Source organism: Vigna unguiculata, chromosome 10, assembly GCF_004118075.2.
Source record: "Vigna unguiculata cultivar IT97K-499-35 chromosome 10, ASM411807v1, whole genome shotgun sequence".
NCBI lineage: Eukaryota > Viridiplantae > Streptophyta > Magnoliopsida > Fabales > Fabaceae > Vigna > Vigna unguiculata.
The window spans coordinates 41,015,816-41,043,795 of record NC_040288.1 but is presented as its reverse complement, the minus strand read 5'-3'; the positions used below and the strand labels follow the sequence as shown (position 1 = coordinate 41,043,795).

Genomic DNA, 27,980 nt, shown 5'->3' with positions numbered 1-27,980 from the left:
AACAAGTGTATTTACAAATTTTAATTCACTTATGGAATAATTTAGTTGAATTCATGTATTTGTGTCCATCTATGAACAAGAAGAGAAACACAAACCATATTGATATGCACTTATTTACGTTGAAAGTCTTTTACTATATTTTAGAATATGATAATGAGCGTATTTAAGATTTTATTAATTGACTTATGCTAAATAAACACAAAGAAGAAATATTCTAACAACTTAAGCATTATAAAACCTGTTCAACTTAATAGACTAATCTGCTAACACTTTTTTTTTCTTCGTGTTATATTGTTTGAATGGTGCTAATATATAGTAAAGTTATAAATTATATAACAAACACTTGCAAATCAAATTTCAAATAATGATAGTAAGTGTGTAATTTAACATTTAAAATTAACAAAATTTTTATTTCATCTAATTAGAAATATTGTTAAGTTGAGATCTAAAAAAAATATTAACATTCGTAAGCATACTTTTAGAAGATGTCTTTTTTATATATATCAAATTCTAAAAAGAAATATATTTTAGAATTAGATATTTGATAAAAATATTTCAAATCATTAACTTATTACAAAATAAACTTTAATGCATCGATTTGTTTGCTTTCTTAATAACTGAATTACAATAGTAGTCAGTGGAATTTGACTCCAAATCCTAAAAAGAAATTTAGGAAGTAGTCTTTTAACAAAATTTAATTAAATTCCTAAACATGTTAAAGATTTATTATAATTCACAGAAGTATTTACATATTGAAAACTCATAAGATAAGTGTTTAACACCATCCGAATGATCAATATTTTAATAATATTTTTAGATCTTATAAGAAATTGTTATAATCACATCACAAAAACATAAATCAAAAATACACAAGATGAAAGCATAAATAATCAAGATTTAAGTATTATTAGTCTCATAATTATAAACTATTTTATTTGCTTCAAGTATTGGCTATAAACCCATAAAACACACATAACTGTTTAAGTTAATAAAATTTATCAATATTTTTCTAAACATACGATACTCTTTTAGTCACTCTTTTAACATATACTCCTAAACTTTATTATACTTGTCAAATGAAAAAAATAAAAAACATTTACAGTGAGTTTTCCTTATATAGTTGCAGAAAGGTTCCTCCTATCTACACGATGACCCATGTTTTGGTGTTGTAACTTCAGGATTGTTAATTTATTAGTTTTGAATGTGTGTCTCAATATTGTTTATATATATATATATATATATATATATATATATATATATATATATATATATATATATATATATATATATATATATATATATATATATATATATATATATATATATTTTTTTTTTTTTTTGATGTATAGCTGTTCTTTAACAACGTGTTTGTTTATGTTTCTTGGAAATACATTTTCATGTAAAAAAATTGTTGATAGATAAATTGGATTGGATTTTAATAAAATAAAATTATGAAAGTTGAAGCTTTTTAATTTTATGGATCAAACTTTACGGACAATTTTTTTTATTATTATCCATTTCCTTCGATTTTAAAATGTGACTATATATATATATATATATATATATCAAAATGACAAAATATAATTGAAAGAAAACATATCAAAACGTGACTTTTCTTATATCTAATATCCAAATACAAATAATGTTATTTCAAAATCAATTTTATAAAATTATGTTGATAAAGAAAATTATATAAATGCACATTAAAACAGAGACATAGTTGGTGGAATGATGAGTGGTCTTGCTATGTAATAACAGTTGTTATTAATTTTGACAGTCAACTAACTGTAACACTTTTGTCCACTTTGAGCTCAGCAAATCCACTTGTTGAATACTTTGAATGAAAATTTCATACTTTGTGCCTTTTCAAAGGGTTTTGCTCGTAATATTCAACTCTGACCCATGGGAAATAATTGAATATAGATCTCTGTTTGAAATCAGAACAAATTTGTTATGCAATCTTTTATTTTGGACGAGGATTGTGAAGACTTTTGAAGTAGACTTTGGATTTTCAAGCCAACCAACTACGCCATTAAATTTAGCTTCATTCTCAAAGAATTTGGTAGAGGAGATCTTTGTCCTATGGTGAGACAAGTTTGACCTTATAGGACAAGAAGCACGAAGGTGAAACTTGCACTTCACTTTGGATTCCATAGTTCACCATCGTGTTTCAGATTCTTACGTTTCTCTCTCCCTTTCTTCAGTTCAATCCATGTTCCCCACCATCGACTCACATACTATTGCCATTGCCATTGCCAGTGGCAGGTACTACCAAATGGTAACTCCATTTCTAGTAATTCCCGAATTTGGAAAATACTGTATTTTTTTCCTGTACAATTCACGAAACCCATATCACAGCTATGCAACCAAACCAAATGGAAGAACACGACCAAATCTGGCAGAAGGAAATTTGCAGAAGCAGATAGAAAAATATAGGGTCTCGAATCAGGGTAAAACGATTCCCTATTCTAAAACTTGTAGCACGACACACCAACCAACAGAATAAGCAATTAACCCGAGTTCATGCATTTGAAAGGGCGAAAATCAGGTGCAATCTTTAATATGTTTTGTACTGTTATGTGATAAAAGAAAAAAAGAATGTTTTCTTGTTGATCTTTAAAACATATTTTATCATATAATTAAGCAGAATAAAATGCCATATTTTTATTAAACAATAATAAGAAAATAAAGATGTAAGTATAAGAAAGTTACATTCTGTCTCTTAGACCTAAAAATTGAAATGTTAATATTTTGTAATACTATGTCAATGGTATGAACTTAAAGACCTTGTTTAAGAAACCAAAACCTTTGATAAGTGACCAGCTTCTTGTACATGTAACTTTAATTAAACTTTGCTTTGACATCTGCCGTGAATTTTGACTTAATTTTGTCAACAAGCATAAGTAAACCATGTTAAACCGCTCTACCGACAAATTTACCAAAAATGTCTATTCTGTGGGAGTATTACTTAACAACGTTAAGACACAGTTACAAGGAATCAAAACAAAATTACTAGTTTCTGGATACAAGGACCAAATAATAAAACGTTGGAAGGCATGGAGAAGAAATGAGAAAATTAAACGAAGAGAAGAGAAGAGAACAACACTACCTACCTGAAATTGGGAAGCGTAACGACAACAATGGATGTTCAAATTTCATATCCGGGTAACAAGGTGAGAAATGAGAAGTCTCAATTACTCAACCAATAGCATCAGACCGACAAGGATACAGAAGGAACCTAACCAAAAGTGTCACAACACAACAAGATTATGTCCCTTCTTTCATTTGTATGCAACCAAAGTGACAGGTAAACAACCGTAAATTCTACGTTCCACCGCACTACCAATCCAGCTACGAGCAATTTTCAGAACTTGCTACCCAGATTTCCTCATTCAATAAAAAATAATGTAATCAAATATTCGCTTTACTGCTAAAAAAAAACCCGTGTACAGCAACTGCAATTGAAAAAAATGCTCCAAGGGTGCTTACTAGGGGATAGAATCGATTATAATAGAAAATAGGTAGCAATTAAGTATGAGACGTAGAGAGACAAAAGTGATGTTTTTTTTTTTCTTAAGAAAATAGCAATGCGCAGAAGAGCAGCCAAATCCAAAATTGATAAGGGAAGGGAGATGAAGCAAAAAGGAGAAATATTGGCGACTCCACATCAAACACATACATACATATATTACCTATTAAAGAGAGGAGGCTGAAGCTGAGGCCGAGTCCCAGATAGGTTCTGAAACAATCATACATAGATGAGCAGTATCTATTAGCAGCAGTCTCAACCAGACTCATTCATTTGGTTGTACTCACCGAGGGCTTAAAAAAGATACCATAAGAAAAAAAGAAAAAAGATGCGAAACGAAACAAAAGAAAACAAAGCAAAGCATGTTATGGTAAGTAGAAAGAAGACATTGTAATGTATGGCTGAAAATGGAATATTGAAATTTGATTTGTATGAAAATGAAAACGAAAACAAAGCAGCAGAGCAGATAGGGGTAGTAGCTAAGCAAGTGGCGGTGGGGCATCCATGTGGTTCATCCATCGATCGATTCTCCGGGGAGGAGGCATGTAGCATTGATTTGTAATAAATAAAAAATTACAGGCAAAAGAAGTAAGAAAGTAAGTTTAGTACTGGAAGGGTTGCTAGGAGGGAAGAGGCCTGGGAGGAGGAGGGGGGAGGAGCTGGTGGAGATTGGGAGGAAGCTGATTATGGTTGTTGTGGGGAGGGGCAATGAAGGGGTGTTCCAGCAACCTTGACGCAGACCAACGGCGAGAGGGATCACGCTGGAGGCACCGAGAGATGAAATCCCGGAAGTGGAGGGAGGCAGAGGGAGGAGCCTCCGGTGGCTGAGACATACAGATAGCGCACATGAGGCTGGCCCAATCGCCCTGCCTCCCAACCGCGAAGGGGAATCTGCCCATGTAGAACTCCAATATGCTAACCCCAAAGCTCCATATGTCCCCGGCGTAGGCGTCGTATTGGCCGTCGTTTATGTCCGTGTTGATCCTCTCCGGACTCATGTAGGCGATCGTCCCCACCGACGAATTGCACGGATCCATGGTCTGGTTCAGAATCCGACCCACTCCGAAGTCCGCGATCTTCACCTGCTTCCGCGAGTTTATGAGCAGATTCGAGGGCTTGATGTCCCTGTGGACGATGTGCCGCCGGTGAAGGTACGCGAGCCCCCGGAGAATCTGCCTGGACAGATCTGCCAGCTGCTGCTCATGCGGGATGTGTTTCCCCTCCAGAGATCCCCCGTCCATGAACTCCAGAAGCACCTGGATTTCGCTGTTCTGATCGTACATCTCGTGACACTTCACCACGTTCGGATCGTCCACGTCCCGCAGGATCTGGATTTCCCGGTGGATCTGCCGCCGCACGGACTCCTCGTGGTGCCCGTATATCACCTTCAGCGCGTACACGCGCCCGCTCGTTCTGTGCACAACCTTGTACACCGTCCCCCCGCTCCCGCTCCCGATGCGGTTCAGCCTCTCCAGCTCCGCGAACGGGATCACCTGCTGCTGCGGCTGCTGCTGCTGGCTGGCTCCGCCGCTGGCCGCGGGCGGCGCCGTCGATGGCGGAAGAGGAAGCGGCACCGCCAAATTCGTGTCACGCTGCGGCAGCGGCAGCGTGAGGTCCCTGCGGCGCCGCTGGGGACGGTGATCCTTGTTGTTGGTTGGCGCCGGAGCGGAGGCGGAGCCGGAGGCTGAAGGCGGTGGGAGTTGCATCGGCCTCATCTCATTTCTCGAATCCAGTGTGAAAAAAAGAATATATATAAATAATTTATGTTTAGATTACAATATTAATAAGAAAAAGTAAAGAAAGAGAGGGGCGGAAGGAAGTTCATATAATGTCCATGAGGGAAGTGCAGAGAAGGTTCCAGGAAGTTTGAGAGAGAAGAAGAACAAAGAGAGGGCAAAGGAAAATCGATGCAGGCACTTGATTTGATTTGATTTCTTCGCTTTACTTCCCCTGCAGCATTACAACAGAGGAAAAAAAAAAAAACGAGTTTTAAAAGTTATTTTGTAAAAATGATAAAAGTAAATGGAGAGGTAGCTATCAAAAGAGGGAATCCAGATTTAAAAGGCATGGGTCCACGCGCCTCCAGGGCCCGTGGGGAACGTGGACCAATTACGTTCCTTTGTCCGTAGACCATCTCCGTGGTTGGATCACACCGCACTTCCACACTACACTCTCCCAACAAACACACTTTTCCATTTTTTTATTTTTCATCATCATTATTATTATTATTATTATTATTATTATTATTATTATTATTATTATTATTATTATTATTTACACCAATCCAATCCTCTCCCATTGGCAACACGCAACAACTACAAATCCACTCTCTACGCACATCTGTCAACTTCAAATTCCTTCTATTCTTTCATTTCTTTCTTTAATTTTTCTCCTCCACTTATTCTCCCTCCAACTTTTTCATCATAATTTTTTTTTCTAAATGTATTCTTGAAACAAAATTAATTATTCAAGATACGGGTTTATATATGTTATTTTAGCTTTTATATTATGTCTTTTCTGTAAATTTTTTTAACTAAACTTCTCATTAAATGCTTCATTTATTTATAACTTAATGAAAAAAAAAATCGTCTTTATTCCATCATCGACAAATGTGGACTCTGATTAAGATTCTAGTTCCTGAACCACGTTATAATTATGATCAATTTAAAGTTTAGCGAAGTTTTAATTTAATACCTTTTTCTAAAAGACAGATTTCTCTTTATTTATAGTCTTTCAAGCAATATTGGGCTGTCTTTTTATTAACCTTACGTTACTATTAAAAATATATTAAATAAATTAAGCATTAATTCGAAATATAATATTTAAAAAATATTATAGTTCAATAATAACTTTTAAAATAGCAGATTATACACTCAAATGCAATTCAGCAAAATTTAAATTTATATACTTTTCTATAACATTTTTCCCCCAAGGAAATCAGATTTAAAATAATTCCATAAACATTGAATAAAGTTTTAGCAATAAATTTTTTTTATACATTATATTCATAGTTTTTTATAATATGTAGTTTTAATTAAATGAATTAAGAGTGAATTAAAAATTACAACAAAATCAAAACTTCAATACCATCTATCAATAATGTTTTTAGAATATTATAAATAATTATTTAAATATAATTCAGTCAAGTCAGTATAGTAAGTATTTTTCTAAAGATAATTATAAATTATCTAGTAATTTTGCTGTGTAATTATATTGTGATAATTCAAAATTAAAAATCCTATCTAAATATTACATTAAAAAAAAAGTCTTTGTTTTGCATTTACTCTTTTTAGTTAAATTTTTGTTTATCTCATTTATACTTGTATATTATATATATTTCTTGTACAAATAAAGAGTTAATAGTATTGTGGCTTAAATATTAATTTACCTCTTATTTAGTCTAGTTCAAATTGGCTCTCTTGCAATTTAAGTATCCAATCAAATTTAAATTCTCGATAATTTTGTTTAAGAAATGATGACACATGAAGGTGAATGTAATAAAGAAAATAAAATAAAAAAGTAAAATATAGTTAAAAATGACAAATCAGGATAAATTATTAATTTATTATTTAAATTCTTAAAGTTTTTACGTAATTTTGTAATATAGCAATCCTATGTTAACAAACTCAATATTTTAACATGTACCTAACACAATGTAATCACTTTTAAAACTAAAATACCTTAAATTAAGATGTAAAAATTTCAATGATATTACTTAATACTTGTGACATTGAAAAAGTTTTTTATACAATAATTAAAGTTTATGTTTTTATGTTATATTTTAACATTAAAGCTGTGTTTATGAATATCACTTATTCTTCTTATTTTTCTTATAAAGAAACATGTATGTGTAAACGAAATTTTGTTTAAAAATGAATTAAAATAACTTATATCAAAAAATTGCATTTTTAAAAGTATTTTTCTTATTTTAAATTACAAAATGATAAATTTAATTTAATTTGACAAACCATCTTTAAGATGATGTTTATTCATAAATATCCAAATGGTTAATATTAAAATATGCACATTTTCAGGATTAATTAATATCCATAGGTGTATCCGTATACGTGGAGCAAGAAACATAGAATAGTTGGAATAATTGGATCATATTTTGGTGTCATCCTCTTCTTCGAAATATATATCACCAATAAATTCAATAGGTGCATGTTTAACATACAAAACTTAACGTGCAAGCTTCCAAACATACTTTTTTTATTATTATTATTATTATTTAAAATCTGTAGTTAATATTTGATTTAAAAACTTACTCCTAGGTAACGGAAAGTTAGGTAGAAATGATTGAAATTTCTCTTAATTCTTGCACCTTTGCACCTGTATTATAAATTCTTAATTTTCATGAATTTTGTTTCTTTTTTTGCTTTGCGGAAAAGGAATAAACAATTGTTTTGGTTTGACTTTGAAATGTATTGTTGTTTAGAAGTCAACTCAGCAATGGGGTTTGAAGCATCGTATGTTTTTGTCCGTAAGCAGAACGATAGTGATGAGATGAGGTGAGTTACGCTATTTCTTATTAGCTTCGTTCCTACCATAATCACATTTTATTATTTCAGATTATTTTAATTAATTTTAATTCTCTAAATTCACGCACACTTTAATTAACTCAACTGAAGTTGTTGAATAAGTCATTTTTTTAGATGAATAAATAAAATATTATTTGGAATGAGTGAAACAGAGTATGGAAAAGTATAGTGAGAAAAAAAGATTCAAACAAAGTAAGGAAAAATCTTAGAAATGAACAGAAAATTAAACTAGGTGAAAAGAATAACTTCAAGTGTTATATAACGATTGATTTACAGGGTTTTTCAAAAAGAAGAAAGAAGAAGACATTGTAGCAGAAACATGGAGCGACCCATAAGCACTGTACAATTGGAGTGTGTGGCATTGTTCATATTGTGCACCACAGTCTTTGCTTCCGCTACTACTTCTCCACAGCAAGAATCACAATCACAATCTCGCCAACACAAAGGTGAATTACCGTTTCTCTCTTCTTCCCAGTTAAATTGCGTTGTTTTTGACGCTATGCGATGTGATCAGGCGCGAGTTACCTGAAAATGGTGGTGAATGCGAGCGAGTTGCCACCGGAAGACTACTACGACTACATCATCGTGGGTGGCGGCACTGCGGGGTGCCCACTGGCGGCGACGCTGTCGCAGTCGTTTCGGGTGCTTGTGCTGGAAAGAGGAGGCGCCGGGAGCGAGAACCCCAACCTCATGAACCAAGAAGGGTTCTTGAGCAACCTCTTGAACGCCGAGACGGAGGACTCGCCGGCCCAGGCTTTCATTTCCGAAGAGGGAGTGCCCAACGCCCGTGGCCGTGTTCTTGGCGGCAGCAGTGCCATCAACGCGGGCTTCTACAGCCGAGCCCACCGGGATTTCTTCCTGAAGTCGGGCTTGCCCTGGGACCTCGCGCTGGTGAACCGCTCGTACCAGTGGGTGGAGAAGGAAATCGTGTTCAGACCCAACCTCAAGACGTGGCAATCCGCGGTTCGCGATGGGTTGCTCGAAGCAGGGGTCACTCCCTACAACGGTTTCACTCTGGACCACGCCAAGGGGACCAAGATCGGGGGCTCCACTTTCGACACCTCTGGCACAAGACACACCTCTGCGGATCTTCTCAGGCACGCTCGTTCATCCAACATCAAGGTCGCCGTTCACGCCACCGTGGAGAGGCTGCTTCTGGCGGGTTCCACCGCCATCGGAGCCCTGTACCGCGACCAGATGGGGGGCCACCACCACGCATTTTTGCGGGAACACGGCGAGGTGATTCTTTCCGCCGGTGCCATTGGAAGCCCTCAGCTTCTTCTTCTGAGCGGGATCGGTCCCAGACCCTATCTCTCTTCATGGGGTATCCCTGTGGCGCATCACCTACCCTACGTTGGCCACTTCCTCTACGATAATCCCAGAAACGGAATCACCATTCTCCCCTCCCTTCCACTCGACCATTCTCTCATCCAAGTCGTCGGAATCACCGACTCCGGCGCTTACATCGAGGCTGCATCCAACGTCATTCCTTTCACCTCCCCTCGCCACACCACTTTCGTCCGCTCCCCCCTCTACCTCACCGTGGCCACCATCATTTCCAAGATTTCCGGCCCTCTCTCCGCCGGCTTTCTCAGACTCGCTTCCACCGACGTCGACGCGAATCCCCGCGTGAGGTTCAACTACTTCATCAACCCCCTCGACCTTGAGCGCTGCGTCAACGGGACCAGGAAGATAGCCCAAATCCTCAGGAGCAGGGCCTTGAAGGACTTCAAATTCTCCAACTGGTTCGGGGAGCCGGACTTCAGGTTCATAGGCCCCGCATTGCCGCTTCATCAAACGGACTACACTCGCATGGCCGATTTCTGCCGCCGCACTGTGAGCACCATCTGGCACTACCACGGCGGCTGCGTGGTTGGCAGGGTGGTTGATCCCACTCTGAAGGTCATCGGAGTTGATTCCCTTCGTATTGTTGACGGTTCCGTCTTCAGCGTATCGCCCGGAACCAATCCTCAGGCCACCCTCATGATGCTCGGACGGTATGCTTTGTGTCTCTCCCTTTTTCACTGTGTTTTTTTTTCATGTTTGACCATTAATCATCGTGCTCTTATTCTCCAGGTATTTTGGGTTGAAGATTATCAGAGAAAGGAACGCATCCTAATTTTGGGTTCAATGTTTCTTTTTCAAATTGTGAATGTTACAGTCGATTGTCAAACATGTAGGAAACACCAGAGTTTTGCATTTACCTTCCTTTTCTTACTCTACATGAAAAGGGGATGCATTTTCAAGTTTATTAGAGGCTCATTTTTGCAGTGAATAGGATCATATCCAAGAGTAGAGGTTTTTGACATTCTCCAAGGGACTTTTTGGTGAAGTCATTCTGCATATACCACAACCATGTAACAAAACACTTAGTCTTCATCTCCCATCTGTTCTGTTTCTTGTAAGATGTTCACTTGTTCTTCTAGAATTGCATTTTCTGTTTCCACTTCAAATTTTCGTGTTTACTGAGAGGTGTAGCGTTATGAAATAGCTGATTAATTATAAATTGTGGACGTAGCACTTGAAAATCCAAATAAAGCTTATTATTGTTTTGGATTCACATTAAAAAGAGTACAAAAAATTCAGAAAACACAGGATGTTACTTCAGCGTGTAGGAAATTATTTTCTCAAACAACTATTGTGAAATCCTATAAACTCAGCTAACAACCTAGTCAAAACCCATTTACTCAAGTATACAACTGTATAAAGCATTGCAATACAAGGACAACTTCAGTTGATTTTCACAATTCAGTCAACTTCTTCAATCTTAGGCCCAGCACCAGCACCACCAGTTGATGATTTTCCATAGCCACCACCATTAGGAATGTCATCTGCACCTCCCATTGGCACATCTGCAGCACTCCCCTGATACATCTTTGAGATAATAGGGTTGCAGAGTCCCTCCAAATCCTTTAATCTGTCCTCAAATTCCTCCACCTCAGCCAGTTGATTCCCGTCAAGCCATTCAATAGTTTCATCAACAGCCTTCTCTATCTTCTGTTTTTCATCAGGGTTTAGTTTTCCAGCAAACTTCTCATCCTTCACAGTATTCCTCATGTTGTAAGCATAGTTCTCCAACGAGTTCTTGGCCTCCACCTTCTTCTTCACATCCTCATCCTCTGCCTTGTATCTCTCAGCCTCCTGCACCATTCTCTCAATATCCTCCTTGCTCAGCCTTCCCTTATCATTCGTGATTGTGATCTTGTTCTTCACCCCTGCAGTCTTGTCCTCAGCCGAAACATTCAAAATCCCATTTGCGTCGATGTCAAAACACACATTGATTTGAGGAACTCCTCTAGGTGCTGGAGGGATTCCAGCCAGTTCAAACTTCCCCAACAGGTTGTTGTCTTTGGTCCTCGCTCTCTCACCTTCATACACCTGTATCAGCACTCCTGGCTGATTATCAGCGTAAGTAGAGAAAATCTGCTCCTTCTTGGTGGGAATTGTCGTGTTCCTCGGAATCAACACTGTCATCACGCCCCCTGCAGTTTCAATGCCGAGGCTAAGAGGAGTAACATCAAGAAGAAGCAAGTCCTGAACCTTCTCGTTCCCCTCGCCGCTCAGAATAGCAGCCTGCACTGCAGCACCGTATGCCACAGCCTCGTCGGGGTTAATGCTCTTGCAAAGCTCTTTCCCGTTGAAGAAATCCTGCAACAGTTGTTGCACTTTTGGAATCCTGGTGGATCCACCAACGAGGACAACGTCGTGGACGTGACTCTTGTCGATCTTGGAGTCCCTCAAACACTTCTCAACAGGTTCCATGCACTTGCGGAACAAGTCCATGTTCAGCTCCTCAAACCTGGCTCTGGTGATGGTGGAATAGAAGTCAATACCTTCGTAGAGAGAGTCAATCTCGATTGTTGTTTGGGAAGTCGATGAGAGAGTTCTCTTAGCTCTCTCACACGCAGTCCTTAATCTCCTTAGAGCTCTCGCACTGCTGCTTATATCCTTCTTGTGTTTCCTCTTGAACTCAGCCACAAAGTGGTTCACAAGCCTGTTGTCAAAATCTTCACCTCCCAAATGAGTGTCTCCGGCAGTGGCTTTGACTTCGAAAATGCCTTCCTCAATGGTGAGGAGCGACACATCGAAGGTTCCACCACCAAGGTCGAAGATAAGCACGTTCTTTTCGCCACTCCTCGAACCCTTCTTGTCTAATCCATAGGCAATGGCAGCAGCGGTTGGCTCGTTGATGATTCTCATCACGTTAAGCCCCGCAATGGCACCGGCGTCCTTCGTGGCTTGCCTCTGAGAGTCGTTGAAGTAGGCAGGGACAGTGATCACAGCGTTCTTCACGCTCTGTCCAAGGTAAGCCTCCGCGATCTCCTTCATCTTCGTCAACACCATCGATGAAATCTCCTCCGCCGCAAACTGCTTCTCCTCGCCCTTGTAGCTCACCACGATCATGGGCTTCTCGGCGGGACCGGGAACAACCTTAAAAGGCCAGTGCTTCATGTCGGCCTGCACCGAAGGGTCCGAGAACCGGCGCCCGATGAGGCGCTTGGCGTCGAACACGGTGTTCTGCGGATTCATGGCAACCTGGTTCTTGGCAGCATCTCCGATGAGACGCTCGGTGTCGGTGAATGCCACGTAGGATGGTGTGGTTCTGTTGCCCTGGTCGTTGGCTATGATCTCAACGCGGTCGTTTTGCCACACGCCCACGCAACTGTAGGTGGTGCCAAGGTCAATGCCAATGCCCTTCCCTTCTACCTTGGAAGCCATAAGAGGAAAGTGAATGGAAAACGGTTTTGTGAGTGTAGTTGGTGATGGTTTCTCTGAGTGAGTTCGCAAATTGCAATGCAGAGAATCGTTGAGAATGTGAGGTATAAAAGGAACAGGGGAATGCTGAAGAATGTTCGAGACAATGGCAAACATGGAAGATACTGTTCCATCCCTTTCATGAAACTTCGTCAACTAACCAGACACTTCTGCACAAGACAAGAACCTTCTCTAACTAACTTAAATATCAGTTTTTTTTTTTTATCATTTCGTGGTTTCTTTTATAAAAATTATAATTATTTTTAAGATAATTGTAGAATATATAAATAATACACGTACATACAACATTTAAATTTCAAATAGTCTACTATGAAAATTTACCAAAATATAACCTAATTAATATTTCTTATTATCTTGTCTTATTTTTAAAACCGTTACTCAACACACATTTCTATAATGTTCTTATTATTATTATAATTACAATTATTAGTATTATTATTATTTTATTAATAACATTATTATGTTTATTATTTATTAAGATTATTATTTTTGATTTTATTATTATTATTAATAATACTCGCATAGGCTTTTTTTTTCATATGTACTTGAAACGAAAATGTGTCAAAAAGGTATAAATAATTTAAATACTATCATCAAATGCTTTTAAAACGTCAAATAAATTTAACAAAATCTTGTTAAAAGAACTAAATTCATACATCTTTTAAGATTAAGAACTAATTGATATAAAATTTCAAAGAGAGACTAATTTCAAACTTCACTTATACCAAAAACATATTTAACCCTTTTTAAAATAACCGTTAAAAATAAATTATTTAAAAAATAATTAATTTTTGAAATAATGATTAAGAGTAAAACTGGAATAATGAAGTGTAAATACAAAAGATATCTTTTTATATATTATTATAAATTAATAATAATAAAAATAATAATATTATTATCATTATTATTCTTATTTATTTGTATCATTTTTTATTATTATTTTAATTAATAATAATAGTGTTAATAATATTTCTATTGTATTTGATAATAATATAAGTATATTAATAATATTAATATTTATATATCTAAATTATTATTATTACTATTATTTTTATTATAATTATTGTTATTATTATTATTACTATTTTTCAATTAATAATACAATTAGTATTAATATATTAAAATTATTATTATTACTATTATTAACATTATTATTTGTATTAAAATTATTATTTTAATTAATACTACTGTTACTATTTATATTGACATTGTTTTTGTTATTATTGTTAATAATAATAATAATGTTATTATTATCGTTATTATTTGTGTTTATACTATTTTTATTATTATTAACATTTTTTATTATTATGCCTAATTGTATTATCATTATTTTTATTGTTATTGTTAATATCATGGGTATGTTTATTTTTAACATTATTAATAATATTATTATTATTATTTATAGTATTAATATCATTATTTTAATTAATAATAGTATTATAACATTTCTTATTATTATTATCATTACTATTTGTATTATTATTATTATTATTAATATTCTTATTATTATTATTATTAATATTATTACTATTAGTATTAACACTATTTGTATTAATTTTTTGTTATTTCAATTAGTAATAAAGTAATTTTTGTTAGAATAATATAATGATTTTATTAATAATATATAATAAATGTTTATAAATAGTTATACATATTTAAACACTTTAATATAACAAAATTGTAAAACTAATATATAACATTATATATATATATATATATATATATATATATATATATATATATATATATATATATTACAAACTCAATACATATTATTAATTATTAAGTTTAATCATCTTAACAACAAAATAATTTTTTTTATTATAATAATTCAATTACGTAAAAGATACATATCAATTCAATCTTCGAATTCAATAATTTATTTTAAGATTTAAATTTAACATACACATATTCAAATTGTGATTATAAATAGAATTCACCAATTATTAATATATTAAGAATTACAAATACAATTCACTAAACATATAACTAAAATAATATATTACTATTAATATGATTAATATTAATAATATTTATTATTATTATTATTATAATCATTAGTATGTCTACATAATTTTATTATTATTATTATTATTAGTATCCTTAGAATTAATAAATATTTAGTAAGTATTTAGTATTATTATTGTTGGTATTAATATTACTGTTGCTATTGTTCTATTATTATTATATTTTTAAATTTTTTACGAGATTCATAATATATAATATGATCTCATTTTATTTTGACAATAAAATATGTAAACGTATTTTATATTCCAAGTTATATTATATATATATATATATATATATATATATATATATATATATATATATAACAGCGAATACATAGTCATTGTTGTATTTACGTGTGTTCGCATTTTTTAATTTTTAAAAAATTAAGTTAAAATCAGTAAAAAATATATAATTAATTTTTAAAATAATTATTAAAAAATAAGATATGTACAAAAAAATTTAAAATAATGGTTTAAGACAAAATAGATTTTTAGAATAAAAATAAAAAGTAAATTATTTTTAAAATAATTAAAAGTAAAACTGATATTATGAAATATGTAAAAAAAAAGTACTTTTTTTATATATTGTTATAAATATATATTAAAATAATTTATGTTTAAATTCATCGTTTTATTATTTCATATTTTGAATTTTTTAAAATATTAGTTTAAGTTTTATATGTTTATGTTAATAAATTTCAACATCAACTTGGATTTGTATTTAGTTTTAACAAGATGCATAATATACCTACAATGATGGCAACATTTACATCTATCTTTGTTTAAAAATTAACCTCAATTTTTTTTATTAATGTTACTACAACTTTTTAAAATAAATTACATTTCACAATATTTTATATTTTATTCACATCTAAAAGCACACACATATATATAATCATTGATATTTTATTTACAATATTTTAGGTTTAATTTCATTTTTTCTTTAATTTCATGTAATCATTGATATTTTGTTGTGTTTTAGACAATTTATATGTACGTATGTTTTTATTTAGATTTGTTAATGTGTTATATTTATTTTATAAAAGATCTTGTTACAAAATATGCATTTCATTTTGCTGTTGTAATTTACCACACTAAAAAAAACTTATTTTTAAACTGATAATTGGCATGATTCAATTATGTTATGAAATGTATCGAAATTGTGGTGTGCTTTGTGAATTTATGTATTTATTTACATATTGTATTGAAATTATATCACGTTGTCACAACTTAGTTGTTTTTGTCTTAAAAGTTTATTCAATTTTAATCAAATGTCTTATCTCAATATATTACAATTTTAATTTTTCTCAACAAATCGTCGACTTTTGACACCACTTCCATTCATTTGTAACGAAATCATTTCAGCATCACCTGAATTCCTTCTTTCATATCAAGTTAGTATGAGTTGTCCTGCCTTGACTTTTTTTAAACAATTACATATTTTAATAATTTCAAAAATAAATTATATCGGTAGCAAATTGAAAAATAAATATAAAAATGTATCAAAGTATTTTCTTTTTTTCATGGCCACCATTTTACCTTAAACATCAACTTAAAATCAATTTACCTAAAGATACTTGTAATTGTACATATTTTTTTATTATCATTTGACATTATCTTTCATAATTATTTACTTTTTTTTAAATATATAAAACTTAAATTTTATTAAAACTATTTTATTTTTACATAAATTGTCACTCAAGCGGTATCAAACAACCTTTTTCTAGATTATATTAACCCAACCTTTGGAGTAAAAGGAACATAGTAATGCGTGTAATAGGTCTACTGATTTTGTTGGTAAAATTATTGACTTAACATTAAAAATGCACTATATTAATATTTTAAATATTTTTTCCTAATGTTAAAATTAATAATAATCAATATATTTACAGTCAAAAATTAAAAAAAAAATAACAGAATCCAAATTCGTCTATTGAATTCCATGATTACACTTTAAGCCATACTTCACAGCTTCAAACTTTTCCATTGTCTCTAAATCGGCATGGACATGGAACGGACATGGCACTTCACTTTTTCTTATTCTGTCTCCACAAAATGCTTCTCTTCCTAATTCCCACTTCTTCACTTTTGTTGTTGTTAGGAATCATTACTATGAAGAATATTAAAAAACAAAAAGTTTTGCTTCAAACATTTAATTTTTTTTAATAATTCGTCTACAATCATTTACCCAACACCAAATAATTCAAAATCCGTCACCCTCTCTTGTGCTAGGCTTTGGACATTGTTCAACAAAAACCGAGAACACCCAACTTTTTACAAATAATCAACCTTTCCTTTCCCTAACATGGTGATGAGATTCCTTGTTTTTTCCCTACTCATCTCAGGCATTCATGCCATATCAATCTCAGAGTTCAACACGAGTTTCAGTTCAGAAGGTAAAGGCCTAATCCAGAGCAATGGACAAGCACAACAACTTCTTGGTACGTCATTTCTTCAGCCTTTAAAGCCAAAAGTTTTTTCTTTTTTTTTCTTCTTTCAGTGTGGCTTTTAAACTGATGTTGTGATTCATAGGGAAATTGTTATATGGAAGCAATGAAGATGTAACAGAGTTGAAAGAGAAAGTTGATGAAACTGAAAATGGGTACAAAGAAGAAGTAGTGAGTACTAGAAGAACATCACACGGTGGAAGTTCAGGCGGTGGAGGAAAGAAAGGAAAAGCAGGAACCGGTGGCAGTGCAGATGTTAATCGCCGGCCACGTCAGAGTTCTGCGCCGTCAAAGCCTCATTTTTGGATATCGAAATTTATTCTATGCGTAAGCTTGGCTTTAGTCACATTATTTTCTTTCCACTGGGTCTGATGTAATCTGCGCAGAAAAGAACACACGTTGCTCTTTTTTATTGCTGATAGAAGTTATAGACTTCCAAGAATGAAAAGCTGGGAAAACATAAAGCGCAAGATGCAGAGTAAGATAGAAAGAAAGTAGATTTCTGTTATTGCTTTTTCTTTTCCTTTCTCTGCACTCTTATTTTCAAGACGAACTCTGGATGGGGATGACAATTTCTCTATGAACTCTGTAGATTTTTTTGAAGTTTTTATATTTTCCCAATTGTAATTTTGTTTGATTTGCTTTTTATATTAAGTGTAATCTGCTTCTTTTCAGTTTTACCAATCAATTAAGTTTCTCTATTTATTTTCGAAGTTGAGCAAGTTTGATCTTACTATAGACTTTTTTCACCTAAAATTTTCAAATTCGTATTTCTTTAATTCAAATCCACACTTTCTCCTACACGTTACCATTCTTGGTTCATGGTTCAAAGAAAGTTACCAACTTGAGACTCGGTCAGGTTTTACAATAACCTCATTAAGGAAGACATTCCCTTCATTGGAGAATCAGTGTAATAATTTCTGACAGAATGCTATGTAAAAAATATTTTACATTACAGAGATACAATGGAGCTGACAGAAACCTTTCATTTAACATATTTAAAAACAGAGACGTGTGAAGACAATTCTCAAACAAGTCTTAAGCAAACTGTAACGTTAAATTAATCGTTGCTAAAGTTCATGTATGCTTACAGAATACAACACTTATAAGAGAAATGTAGTGTAATGATAACTCAAGTGGAAGTGGTGATGCCATTATCAGTTGCATACCGTTAGGAAACAAAACGCCAGCGACAATGATTCCTCAAATGTCATACAAGTATTCCTTAAACACCTTCATATGGTCGGGTTGAAGAGCAATTGCCACAGACAAGCTACCATCATTGATCGAGTTTGGAATTATGAAAGATAAACCCTCATAAGCAATTCCACCAGGACCCATGAAAATGGGTCTTCCCCAACCAAAGTCAGCATCATGGATCGGAAGCCGGGTCCAGCTGGTGATGCCAAGATTCGGACATTTGAAAGTGTGTGCGCCACGAACCAGAGCTTTGAGATCAGGTTGCAGCTCTAGATAATCAAGAGCGGATCTCAAATACTCGTTGTCCATTCGCAGCAACGCGTTGTGGATTCTGCTTGCAGCGTACCATGTTGGTTTTGACATGAGATCACCAGCCACGGCGATTGGTGTGGTGGTGAATATGACATTGCCGAAGTAACCCGGTGGAGGAGAGGGTTGAAGCCTTGATCTTCCGTCGGTTGCAATGTACAATTTGGTTTCTTGATCTTCGGGAAGTGCTCTTGCTTTGCACACGCTTCTCCACACGTGTCCTGCCAACATCTCGTAGGAGCTGTAGGTGATTGTGTTGCCATCTTCTTTGGACTTGGCTTTGAGCGTGGAGAGCTGGTCACGTGTGAGCTTGAAAATGGAGACCGCTGCAGTATCAGATTCTGTGGGTGGTTTGGTTTTCATGGCGGGTGGGGGTTTGTATTCGATGTGATCAAAAACGGGTCGAGGTGGGTCTCTGGCACGGAGTATTGTTCGGTCGATGAATGGTGGAATGGAAACATCCAAGCCACGCGCCACATCGGACCACGTGTTGATGAAGTGAAGACCCGAGGCTCCATCTGCTACATGATGCTGCATACCAACTCCAAGTGAAGCCCCTCCACATTTGAAGTGCGTTACCTAAAAAATTTTAAAATCAAATTGGGTAGTTATGGTCCCTTGTACACTTAAATCATTAAGTATCTAAAATTTTTTCAATATACAAAAAATTTATCCATTTCCAAAATTTTTCTATGTATTTATATTTATTATAATTAATACAAATAAATAACAAATTCTCAATTTTAATCTGGAGATCTTATAGTTTTATTTTTATTTTGCCAATATACATCCTCCTTCGTAAATTTTAAAAATTTTATCCATTTCCAATATTTTGTTTCCTAATTGCTCCGATCGTAAAAATCCCGCAAAAAAAGTTACATTTTTGACGTAGAAATTTGGAAGCTGTAAGCGGGAATATTAATTGCTTCTGTTTCTCCTTTCACACACGACGCATGGGTCTTGCCACCAAGAACGTCAACTCGTAACTCAACATTATTACTATTATGATTTTCATTATCTCTCTTTTAAATTATTATAAGCATAATAATTTTATTATTTTCTTACAAATAAACTAGTCTCTTCTAAATTCCATGACTTCTGGTGACGTCTGAGTTTATGTGAAATAAAATAAAAGAAAGCGTACTAAGGTCAATATACGTTCTCGTTTGGTAAGTTAATTTTTGACTTAAGTTTGGCGGATAATTAATCAAAGTATGCAAGCAAAGCCAAACAACCAAAAGTAGCACCTAACAGAGAAAATAAAAAGAAGTATAGTAAGAGAAGAAACGAAACGCAAAACGCACCTGTAACACCAAGAGGGGATAGGTTTCGATCCCTTGCGAATAATCCACGGCGGGGATGAGCTGCCGGAGCTCAAGGGTGGGTGCAAAGTCCCCGAAGTCGTCGATGACGGCGCCGGTGTCCGCCTCCACGAAGAGAACCCCCTGACCGTCGCAATCAATCTCCACGCGACCGTCTTCGTCTCGCCGGAGCCTCCCGGCCATTGGATAGAACGGCACCAGCACCTTGCTCAATGCCTCCTTCAGAACCTTCCCGTCGAAAAAGTTGGACGCGCCGTTCGCTCTGTAGAAGTAGACGCTGGGCGTGTGGAAATTCGGCACCACCAGGTCCACGTTCGAGTTCCACACCACCCGCCGCTCCTCCTCTTCCGCCGGCCGCACCATCGTCGATTCCTTCACGTTGATGATCATCTCTCTTATCCAAAATGCTCCCACTATATATCAATCATAAAATTATTAACGATAAATACTATAATATAACTCAATCCATTGATGAACTTCTTTTCATTGCATCATCTCAATAATTTGTTCCTTCAAAACCTACACACCACACACACGAGTCTCCAATATAATACTCAACCCTAATTGTCAATTGCTGTCATTCTTACACTGCTGCCAACTTTTCATTTTTAAATATTTACATTTATATTTCGCCACAGTGCCACACTAACTACAAAACTGGTTATATAGAATCATGAAGAACTAAAACTATAACTAAAATGAAAATTAGCACAGACAAAAAATAAAAGATGGATTGAATTAGTAAATGTGTTAATTAAGAAAGGTAGTTATTATATATCGTCATTTATTTGTATTAATAATGTTTAGTAACAAGATTAAGTGGCATTTGATTTAATGAAGCAACAGAAAAAAGAGAAATAAGCATGGAGGAAGAGGAAGAAGAAGAAGAAGAAGAAGAAGAGAGTATACCTGGTGTTGTGCGATGTTGGTCGCTGGGTTGGAAGTGGAAGGTGTCGTAGTTTTTAAGCAAAACGAAGAGAGGTTGAGTCACTCACCAACCACGCCCACGGCCTCCACCAATAGTAAGACGCCACGTCACTCACAGCACCATGCTGTTTCGCATCAGAAGTTGGTGAGACGGAGACCTTCCCTTTTCCATTTTTATTTTTTTTTCAAATAAATTCCTTTATCGTATAAAATAAAATAATAAATAATAAAAAAATGGTTGCACTGTGTTGTGTTGTATGATTGTGGTGAGTTGAGGGTGGTGTGGTATGGAGTGAGTCACCAACTCCTAACAATAGCATAGGAAGAGTGGTGTGGTGGGTCCGTGTTCCCTTGACACTCAAAGTGCCGTGTTTCGTTCTTTCTGACGTCACCCACTCGCAACCTCCCACGCGTGTCTCCACGCATCTTTTTAATCAATAAAACCAAATCCACAACTAAGATACAATCGTTTCTAATTATCTTAATAATAACTAGTGTAAACACAGGCGCTATCGCGTCTGCGTGTACACATTTTTCGAATTATATTTATAATTGATGATATTGTAATGTTATTAAGTTAATGAACAAAATAAAAGTATATTTATAAAAATTAAAGTGAAATGTATGGAGAAAATATGAAAAAATAATTGTTGATGAATAGTATGAGAAAAAAGAAAAAGGAGATAAATAAATAGTTTTATAAAAACTTGTAAAATTAACCGTTAATTTTTAAAAATTTAATAAATAATTAAATTGTAAAGGGTAAAATTGGAATTATGAAATGTGGACACAAAAGAGGGAATCCCCTTTATATATAGTTATAGATTATAATTTAATTTAAGGTTAAATATATATTTTTTTCTTAAATTTTTAGTGAAATTTAAAATTAGTTTCTTTTAAAAAATTTTGATTAATTTAGTCTTTCATTCTTATATATGCAATGCGTGAATTTAGTCTTTTTAACCAAACTTTATTAAATTTATCTGACATTTCAAACACATTTCAAGATAATATTTGAATTGTTTATCCTATTTAATACATTTTTTATTTAATATTAACTCAAATATTATCGTAAAATATGTTTGAAATGTCAACTAAATTTAACAAAATTTGATTACAATAGTTAATTTTACACTTTTAAAAAAATAAATGATTAAATTGGTCAAAAATTTAAAAAGAATCAGTATCAAATTTCAGATAGTAAAAATATATTTAACTCTCTTAATTTAATATGTTTAATATGATACGATTATTGTAAAATTTTGCGAGTCAAATTTACTTTTCACTTTTCCCTGTACACTTACCTACCCATTTGTCTTTCTATAGTACTTCTTTAATTTAAATAAAGCGTAACATCGGAACATACTCCTATTAATACACTAACTCATTTAGATATTGGGTAACAAAATTACTTTTTTGGAAAAAATAAACAGTAACCTTTCTAGAATATCACGATGTACATGTTTATGTTTCTTTAGGATTATGATTATTCTGAATGGGCATAGCATAAATTTTAATAATTTAAGCCACTGACTCCATAAAACGCGTGATTCTGTGTTACTAAGATCTTATCTTATCTTTTAATTGGTTTCATCATATCTGTATTTATTTATTTATCTAGTATTAATGTAATAATAAATTTAGATAGTTACTAGAATATTTAAATTGTTTTTAATAATATTAAAAGAGTATCTTGAATAATAAATATAATAAATCTAGATAATGAATAAAAAATATTCGCATACATTCGTGGTAAGAGAAAAAAACTTTTTTTTATATTTGAAAATAATGTGAATTTAATTAACATGGAAAATAAAAGAAGATAAATTTATACCCATATTAAATTAAATGGTAAAAAGTTTAATCTCATTGTTAAGTTACGTTAATCAAGTATACGGCCTTGCTATAATCATACTACTTTTTTCTTTTAGTCACTAGTTATGCTAGATATTGAATGATAAAAATTCAAAATAAGTACTAAACCAATCAAAAAGCAAAGTAAATTTTAAATTAGCGAATCAAGTTAATTTTAAATTAGTAACTTTAAGAAAATAAAATAATAAAATTATTAAATTTAAAATATCAAGTCTAAAACGAATCTTATCAAAAAGATTTAAAAAAAAAAAACTGTTAGTAGATTAAAAATTAAAAGGTGGGGTCTTCTCCCTGCACCTCCAACAAATCTCCTGTATCCCCAAAATTTACATTTCTGCCCTTATTTAATATTCTGTGAGAATGGTTGAAAGTGGTACGGACGCAGTAAATTTCATTTACTGCGTCAACCTCGCTGCACCCCCAAAACGTTAGTATACGTACTTCATCCCTTCATTCGTGCTTCTTCAGACCTTCATTCTGTGCAGTGGTCCCTCTCATGCTTCAGCCCTTTGCAGTGCTTCAGCCCTTCATTCTCTGCAGTGGTCCCTCGTGTCTTCGTTCGTTGGTGGTCCCTGAAAGAGGTTTGTATCCTCATTTGTTTATTCATGCATTTGATTATTGTTTTGTTCATTCTGTCACACACTGAGTGCATTGTGATTATTATTGTGATTGAAGGTTGATTCTTTGAAGGAAGTTCTTCTAAGTAACTACATTAGGTCCTCCAAGTGGTATTTCCGTTAGGTTAGCCTTCATACTTTGTAAATTGAATTTGTTTGAAGGATTGTTTGTTTGAAGGATTGTTTGGAATTGAAAATGTATGGGAAACGGAATACAGAATCCGTTTCATACAGTTTGAAACGGATTCTGTATTCTGTTTCATAAAAAAATTTGCAAATTTTATTGGAAACGGAATACAGAATCCGTTTCATACAGTATGAAACGGATTCTGTATTCCGTTTCCTATAAATTATGATTTTGTATCATTGCATATGTATCAGAATTGAATAACTTATTTGGTTAAAATTTCCGCTCCTTATTTGTATGGATGTTTTGTCCAACACATCATACACTTAAAGTCCACACACTTGAACATGAAATAGAAACCAAAATTTTGTTTTTCTAAAACGGATTACATAATCCGTGTGTTAAAGATGTGAAACGGAATAGCTATTCCGTTTCATGGTATTCCGTTTCATAATTTGATTTTGTGTGTTGGTGTGTATATTGTGTTATTGGTGAATTTTTAATGTGAGTCTGTGTGATTGGTGAATTTTCTAACTTAAATTATGCAATGAATATGAACATGCAATTAGATTTCAATTTTTGAATATGAACATGCAATTAGTTTTCAATTTTTGATACGTGTTGCATTCACTCGTTTTCTGTGATACGTGTTGCATTCTTTATGCATTTAGATGGGTTATTTACTTATTAAAATTTCTTTTTTTATTATAGTTCATTATGGAAGAGCATGAATTTAGTTATTTGAGTTTCTTGGATTCTCAAGCGGATTCTCAACAAAATTGTAGTCTCATGTCAGAGTTTTCTGATTTTGTTCATGATATCTGCGAACAAGATTATACATATCATTTTACAACCGATGATATTTTCTCAACACGTGAAGATTTAATTAAATGGGTTAGAGGGGTTGCTTATAATCTTGGGTTTGTCGTTATTATTCTAAGATCGGATAAATACAATGGACAACCAGGAAGAAAGACCCATGTATTATTAGGTTGTGAAAGAGGTGGAAAATATAGAAAATACAAGTCTGATGCAGAACCCAGTTTATCTGGGACAAGAAAATGTGATTGTCCCTTTAGATTGAGAGGGAGACCCATCTCTCAAGGGGAGGGATGGGTGTTGAACGTAAAATGTGGTTACCATAATCACGATGTCTCTTCTACTCTAGTTGGTCACCCCTATGCGGGTAGGTTGAAGTCTACTGAACAGTCGTTGCTTGTTGATATGACCAAAAGTCAAGTCAAACCTGCAAATATACTTCTCACTTTGAAAGAAAAAGATGATTGTAATGTTACAACTCTGAAGCAAGTGTATAATGCGAGATATAGGTACAAACGTTCAATAAGAGGTTCAAGAACTGAGTTACAACAGTTAATGTTGATGTTGGAACGTGATCACTACATCCATTTTAGTAGATGTCTTGATGAATCTGATGTGGTAAGCGATTTGTTCTGGACCCATCCTGATGCTGTGAAGTTGTTAAATTCATTCAACATTGTGTTCTTAATGGATAGTACCTATAAAACCAACAAATATCGGTTGCCATTACTTGAGATTGTTGGTGTGACCTCAACGGGATTAACTTTCTCGCCCGCTTTTGCATTTTTATCTAGTGAAAAGCAAAATAATTTCATTTGGGCTCTTGAAAGGCTAAGAGGTCTATTTATGACGTCCGAGGGTGGTCCAGAAGTCATTGTAACTGATAGGGATCTTGCTCTAATGAATGCTGTTGGCATGGTGTTCCCTCAGTGTTATCATCTTCTATGCCGTTTCCACATTCAAAAAAATGTGCAGGCAAAGTGCAAAATGTTAGTAAATTCTGTTGACGCATGGGATGTTGTACTTCAAGCCTGGGAGAATGTCATGGACTGTGAAGATGAATTAAAGTTCAACGAGTGTGTTCATCGTCTTGAGCTTGTTAGCCAGCCATGGCCTGTATTCTTTGAATATGTTAACGACTCGTGGATCATTCCTTATAAGAAATTCTTTGTGAAGGCATGGACGAATAAAGTTATGCATTTGGGGAATACAACATCAAACAGGTATGTTTGTATTTTGCTATCAATTAATTTTTTTTATTAATGGTTTATATGATTTCCTTGTATAAATTGTACTAGGGTTGAGTCTGCTCACTGGAGTCTGAAGAAAGTTCTTGGAAGTAGTATGGGAGACCTTTGTTCGTGTTGGGATGGAATTCACAACGTTATTATCTTGCAACACAACGAAATTAAGGCGTCTTTTGAAAGAAGTATAAATCTGATCAATGACTCTTACAAGGCATTGAGTTATAGAAGATTAGTGGGTAATATTTCTAGATGTGCCTTAGAACTCCTTGCTCCAGAATTGGAAAGAGTAAAGAAGATTGGATTCGATAGTAGTCGTTGTGGCTGCATTCTCAGACAAACTTATGGTCTACCATGTGCGTGTGAATTAGCACGATATGATCCTGGGATTATTCCTCTCCAAGAAATTCATGTCATGTGGACTAGGTTGAACTTCTCCAATGTCTCGTCTTCACAATCTGAAGGGCAATTATCTATTCAGAGGGAGGTTGATCTACTGCTTAATCTTTTCAAAGAAGTTGATATTGCAGGAAAAGTGACCATAAAACATAAATTACTTGACATAGTTAGCCCTTCCATGACATCGATGTTACCACCACCGAGTAAAGTTAAGACGAAAGGTGCAGCTAAGAGTCATAGATCAAAGAAGTCAACCAAACGTGATCCCTCCTATTTTGAGCATGTGGACGCCTTCATAGAGTCCTCAAGACAAGACACATTTGTTGCAAAAACAGAAAACAAGGTGAAGAGCAAACGTGTAATTGAAGAGAAAGTAATACCCATGCTAGAACAGTTCAATCCTGTTTTTCATCCATATATACTCGATGTTGTCGATGTTGTGGCAGACGGTCATTGTGGATATAGATGCATTGCTGCATTGTTGGGTATGGGTGAGGAGTCGTGGCCTCTAATCAGACATGATCTATACAAAGAACTTAGCCAATGGCGAGATGAATATGCAACGTTAGTTGGAGGCTATGATCGTCTGGAAGAACTGAGAAAGTCTTTGCTAGTTCAATCACCATCAGGGGTATAACTTCTATAGACCACTGTTGAAATTTATGTATTACAAGTTTTTTATGATTTTGTTTTATTATAATCTAATTAATTATATACAGGCTAATCGAGACAAGTGGATGACTATACCAGACATGGGGTATGCGATTGCTAATCGATATAATGTAATCCTCGTGTGCTTGTCATCAGTTCAGAATTTGACTATATTCCCACTTCGTACATCCCCACCTACTTCGCAAAGTCAACATCGACTAATTTGTATCGGACATGTTTACAATTCTCATTTTGTTCAGGTATATATGTTTATATATATATATATATATATATATATATATATATTATTTTTATAAATAACTTTATTTCTCTATTGACTAATTGCGTATTTACAGGTTCGTCTACAAGAAGGCTGTCCATTACCGACAATGGATATCATATCATCTAGCAATTGTTACCCAAAGGCAAAAGGGTGGACATCATTTTATAGAGATAGGATGCAAGCATTCCTAGATTTACACATAGTGGATCGTAGTTATGTAGATCTCATGGAAGACTGATATTTGTTTATTGTATTTAAGTATTTCACTGTTGTAGTTTGTAATTATTTTACCAATATATAACTTAATATAAAATACCATATATAGATGAAATATCTTAATATAAAATCCAATACAAATGTCAACTCTAACATCAAATACAAATAAATCGACTATCCAGACGTAGATGGTCGTCGACCTCGAACTCTACGTCCTCCTCTAGTCTCTTCCTCTTCAAGTCCATCTTGAGCCATCTGCAATAACTCATGAGTGTGATCCCAGGCAACTGTGCCCTCAGTAACATCTCTATAGTCTATCATCCGCTGAAGACCACCTACAATGCGTTTCACGAGACCCTGTCATAATAACAAGTTAATGTCAAATATTAATAGTTACTAATAATATGAACAACTAAATGTGTGACATACCAATAAACCACTGGAAGATGATGACGGTGACGTCCTCTGAACTGTTATGTCATCTGGCAAATTCCGACGAAGTCGGGGCACAAGCACAAGGCTAGGTCGGTCGACCTCAGCTCCACGTAAAATGTATGGATGGGAGACTCTCCTAAACCACTGCAAATATCCATCCGAACATGAAAAGGGAGCTGGTGCTTGGACCACTTGATGTACAACAAATTGCTCGTGTTTTTTCCACCGATCATCAATAGCCTCAAAGTCCATCA

At 34.2% G+C, this 27,980-nt stretch overlaps 6 protein-coding genes across 6 annotated transcripts; 3 read left to right on the top strand and 3 right to left on the bottom strand.

Moving 5' to 3' along the window:
* Positions 1-3,112: 3,112 nt before the first annotated feature.
* On the bottom strand, positions 3,113-5,502 carry LOC114166362 (mitogen-activated protein kinase kinase 5-like). The gene is made up of 2 exons (XM_028051082.1): positions 3,693-5,502; positions 3,113-3,238 (listed from the first exon to the last, which is right to left on the bottom strand). Exon 1 carries the CDS (start codon positions 5,242-5,244, stop codon positions 4,150-4,152), a length of 1,095 nt encoding a protein of 364 aa, XP_027906883.1. The 5' UTR covers positions 5,245-5,502; the 3' UTR covers positions 3,113-3,238; positions 3,693-4,149.
* A 2,790-nt stretch (positions 5,503-8,292) lies between these two features.
* LOC114165905 ((R)-mandelonitrile lyase-like) lies at positions 8,293-10,491 on the top strand. Its single transcript, XM_028050533.1, has 3 exons — positions 8,293-8,516; positions 8,585-10,067; positions 10,147-10,491. The coding sequence occupies exons 1-3, from the start codon at positions 8,390-8,392 to the stop codon at positions 10,187-10,189; spliced, it is 1,653 nt and encodes a 550-aa protein (XP_027906334.1). The 5' UTR covers positions 8,293-8,389; the 3' UTR covers positions 10,190-10,491.
* Positions 10,492-10,591: 100 nt separating this feature from the next.
* Positions 10,592-12,955, bottom strand: LOC114165904 (heat shock 70 kDa protein-like). Its single transcript, XM_028050532.1, has one exon. It carries the CDS (start codon positions 12,940-12,942, stop codon positions 10,819-10,821), a length of 2,124 nt encoding a protein of 707 aa, XP_027906333.1. The 5' UTR covers positions 12,943-12,955; the 3' UTR covers positions 10,592-10,818.
* Positions 12,956-17,010: 4,055 nt separating this feature from the next.
* Positions 17,011-17,999, top strand: LOC114167380. The gene is made up of 2 exons (XM_028052462.1): positions 17,011-17,296; positions 17,388-17,999. The coding sequence occupies exons 1-2, from the start codon at positions 17,161-17,163 to the stop codon at positions 17,672-17,674; spliced, it is 423 nt and encodes a 140-aa protein (XP_027908263.1). The 5' UTR covers positions 17,011-17,160; the 3' UTR covers positions 17,675-17,999.
* Positions 18,000-18,263: 264 nt separating this feature from the next.
* Positions 18,264-21,120, bottom strand: LOC114167094 (shikimate O-hydroxycinnamoyltransferase-like). Its single transcript, XM_028052039.1, has 3 exons — positions 21,043-21,120; positions 20,116-20,546; positions 18,264-19,390 (listed from the first exon to the last, which is right to left on the bottom strand). Exons 2-3 carry the CDS (start codon positions 20,521-20,523, stop codon positions 18,506-18,508), a joined length of 1,293 nt encoding a protein of 430 aa, XP_027907840.1. The 5' UTR covers positions 20,524-20,546; positions 21,043-21,120; the 3' UTR covers positions 18,264-18,505.
* A 3,783-nt stretch (positions 21,121-24,903) lies between these two features.
* On the top strand, positions 24,904-27,313 carry LOC114165671. The gene is made up of 4 exons (XM_028050239.1): positions 24,904-25,721; positions 25,797-26,772; positions 26,861-27,052; positions 27,149-27,313. Exons 1-4 carry the CDS (start codon positions 24,904-24,906, stop codon positions 27,311-27,313), a joined length of 2,151 nt encoding a protein of 716 aa, XP_027906040.1.
* Positions 27,314-27,980: the final 667 nt, after the last annotated feature.

What these genes read in the sequence shown, in the direction of transcription:
- LOC114165905 (XM_028050533.1), top strand. Translation starts at nt 8,390, where the DNA reads ATGGAGCGACCCATAAGCACTGTACAATTGGAGTGTGTGGCATTGTTC. An exon ending in ACAATCTCGCCAACACAAAG is followed by an intron (nt 8,517 to 8,584) that starts GTGAATTACCGT and finishes CGATGTGATCAG; the next exon opens with GCGCGAGTTACCTGAAAATG. An exon ending in ACCCTCATGATGCTCGGACG is followed by an intron (nt 10,068 to 10,146) that starts GTATGCTTTGTG and finishes CTTATTCTCCAG; the next exon opens with GTATTTTGGGTTGAAGATTA.
- LOC114166362 (XM_028051082.1), bottom strand. Translation starts at nt 5,244, where the DNA reads ATGAGGCCGATGCAACTCCCACCGCCTTCAGCCTCCGGCTCCGCCTCC.
- LOC114165671 (XM_028050239.1), top strand. Translation starts at nt 24,904, where the DNA reads ATGACCAAAAGTCAAGTCAAACCTGCAAATATACTTCTCACTTTGAAA. An exon ending in GGGAATACAACATCAAACAG is followed by an intron (nt 25,722 to 25,796) that starts GTATGTTTGTAT and finishes AAATTGTACTAG; the next exon opens with GGTTGAGTCTGCTCACTGGA. An exon ending in TAGTTCAATCACCATCAGGG is followed by an intron (nt 26,773 to 26,860) that starts GTATAACTTCTA and finishes AATTATATACAG; the next exon opens with GCTAATCGAGACAAGTGGAT.
- LOC114165904 (XM_028050532.1), bottom strand. Translation starts at nt 12,942, where the DNA reads ATGTTTGCCATTGTCTCGAACATTCTTCAGCATTCCCCTGTTCCTTTT.
- LOC114167380 (XM_028052462.1), top strand. Translation starts at nt 17,161, where the DNA reads ATGGTGATGAGATTCCTTGTTTTTTCCCTACTCATCTCAGGCATTCAT. An exon ending in ACAAGCACAACAACTTCTTG is followed by an intron (nt 17,297 to 17,387) that starts GTACGTCATTTC and finishes TGTGATTCATAG; the next exon opens with GGAAATTGTTATATGGAAGC.
- LOC114167094 (XM_028052039.1), bottom strand. Translation starts at nt 20,523, where the DNA reads ATGATCATCAACGTGAAGGAATCGACGATGGTGCGGCCGGCGGAAGAG. An exon ending in ATCCCCTCTTGGTGTTACAG is followed by an intron (nt 19,391 to 20,115) that starts GTGCGTTTTGCG and finishes AAAATTTTTTAG; the next exon opens with GTAACGCACTTCAAATGTGG.